Source organism: Mandrillus leucophaeus, unplaced genomic scaffold, assembly GCF_000951045.1.
Source record: "Mandrillus leucophaeus isolate KB7577 unplaced genomic scaffold, Mleu.le_1.0 Scaffold1599, whole genome shotgun sequence".
NCBI classification, from domain to species: Eukaryota; Metazoa; Chordata; class Mammalia; order Primates; family Cercopithecidae; genus Mandrillus; species Mandrillus leucophaeus.
This window is the reverse complement of record NW_012101586.1, coordinates 28,143-30,782: the sequence shown is the minus strand read 5'-3', so window position 1 is coordinate 30,782 and position 2,640 is coordinate 28,143. Positions and strand designations below refer to the sequence as shown.

General features: G+C 43.3%; 1 gene segment (V, D, J or C); it reads left to right on the top strand.

Annotated features, from left to right (window-relative positions):
* The window catches only part of LOC105536461, a 40,798-nt gene that overhangs the window by 26,781 nt on the left and 11,377 nt on the right, over window positions 1-2,640 (top strand). Inside the window, 2 exon segments of the V gene segment in view lie at window positions 126-301; window positions 1,942-2,022. Coding sequence covers window positions 126-301; window positions 1,942-2,022 — 257 coding nt within the window.

The following is a 2,640-nucleotide window of genomic DNA, read 5'->3' as shown; positions in this document are numbered from 1 at the left end:
GAAATTTTATATTCTTGAAATATGAACAAATAAATATATAGCCTGAAACAAACAACAAATCAAAATTTATGAAAATGATGCATAAAGTATCTACATAACCTTGCTCTTCTTTGTATTTATTTCAGGATCCAGTGGGGATGTTGTGATGACTCAGTCTCCACTCTCCCTGTCTGTCACTATTGGACAGCCGGCCTCCATCTCCTGCAGGTCTAGTCAAAGCCTTGTACACAGTGATGGAAAAACCTACTTGAATTGGTTACAGCAGAAGCCAGGCCAACCTCCAAGGCGCCTAATTTATCAGGTTTCTAACCGGGACTCTGGGGTCCCAGACAGATTCAGCGGCAGTGGGGCAGGGACAGATTTCACACTGAAAATCAGCAGAGTGGAGACTGAGGATGTTGGAGTTTATTACTGCGTGCAAGGTACACAGGTTCCTCCCACAGTGGTACAGCCCTGAACAAAAACCTCCCTATGGGGTGGCCCAGCTGCCCACATGTGGTGCTTGACTGGGGAGCAGCTCAGCAGGGTCTCAGAATCTGTGTAAGAGGGAGATGCTGGAGAAGCAGGGGACAATTCACAGCTGAGGACTCTGGACTTTGAGAGCCCAGCCACACCGCAGGCACCACTCCTTTATGCCCTGCCAGTTGCCACAACTTTTACTGTCATAAGCAGCAGGAGAATGAGGGGTCCAGGTGTCCTGGGGATAAATAAGCAAGATGCAAGGGAGAGGAGAATGAAAGCTTACCCTAATGCTCCCTGCCTTGTGTACATTTGCCAATTAAATGTAATCAGCAGAGCAGACAACCTTTGACACAGATTGTGACTACCATGTTGTATACCGAGTTTAGCAGTTGAGGACATTTGATAATATTTAATATTAGTATTTTGCCAGTTTTCTAACTGTCTGCTTCCCCTGTTCTCCCACTCCCAAAAGACAGTAGAGACAACAAGCTACACTAGTTACCCTACGGGGAAGCTGGCTGAGGACAGTGAGTAAAAACCTTGATTTTGGAGTATCAAATAGATTTTTGTAAATTCATGGAAGATACAAGATCCTAATGCTAAAACTGTTTAATTAGCCTTTAATAACCTTTTAATGATAGAAAAAATGAGTCCCTGAAATTCCAAAAGTTGTTTCCAAAAAGAAAAAGCATATACTGGAAAATGTAGAGTATGTAATTTTTCCCATAGAAAACTGGAAAAGTACAGAATAATGTGAACATTTTTACCTCAAAATGTTAAGAATTTCAGACTGGGCAGACTGCAGGGATGAAAGCATGAAGGAAACATAGGAGAGGTCAGCTTCAGTTAAACTGCCCTTGGCCTTTGATAGGTAGGGATGTGGCTGGTGGTGGAGTTGGCAGTTCATGATGTGGACCCAGGAGGCCTGATATGTTTCTTGTGAAGAATCCCAGAGTTGAAGGCACCACTACCTGGCTTCCTGGGTGAAGCCTGCATCACTGTGAATTTCCTGGGAAAATAGTGCTTTGGGAAGCGTTTTAGATCTATAACCACCAAAGGCTTAGTGAAATCGCTGTGGAAAGAGACCTGAGGTCCTGTTGCTCATATCTTGTCAACCCAACACAGCCAAACAGAGCATCTGAAACTCATTCTGGCCCTAGAGACTGCTGGTTGGGTCTGGAGATGTCACAAGTACTGACATGCTGAGCAGAAGGCCCAGCAGGATCTACACCAGCAGGGGGTGGTCAGTGAGGGTGGAGACCGGTGTCCATGACTCAGACATGTATTCGGGATGCTCTGTGCAGCCTTGGGGATTGGGGGAGCACATTGTATCTGTGGGAGTTTTATGTCCTTCTAACCCAGCACCTCCATCCCTGGCTGCTGACTCAGACCTCAACGCGTGTCCCATGGAAAGCACAGAGCACATATAGAGGCTGCCCTGTGCAACCCCCAAGGCTCAGCTGGATTCTCCTTTCTCAGGAGAGCTCCTCTGCCTGTGCCAAGTCAGAGCTTGTGTCCATAGGCAAACTTGGCGGCTGTGGCAGGAGGACAAAAAGTCAGGTGTGTCAACTCAACAATGAAAGGTTCCTTTTAGTATGGAATTTCAGATCATCCACTCCTCATTCCTTCCACTGCTTTCTAACATTATTAAAGTCTAACTTTGGTATTCCGTTATTTTAAATGGTTTGTACTTTTAGCAGTGGTTGTTTGGGCCTTTCCACTATAATCTACTTCACTGTACCTGAGAATGAAGATTCCTTCCATTGTTTTAACACAAGTAAATTTTAGAAGTCACTACGTTGGTACTATTTGGTCAAAAAAAAAAAAGGAAAATATTTTCAAACAATAAGTGGAATGTATTATTTTCACTGTATCTGGTCAGTACTTGGACATAAGCCTGATTCCCACATTCTTGTAATAGTGATATAAAAAATATACGCTTTCCAGAGAGTCAGTTTATAATAGTGCTCTATGAATACCTCTGAATTAGTAATGAGCCTGTCATTTGCCTGCTGTGGCATGGTATGACTAAAGTAAAACCATGTTACAATCAACAGGATAAAGTAATCCAGATTTAAGGAAGTGTGTTATATTAGAGACGATTTTCTATTAAAGATAATGGATTCCATGACAAGTATAATTAAATCTGTAGCTTTAACCGGACAGACCACAGAGACA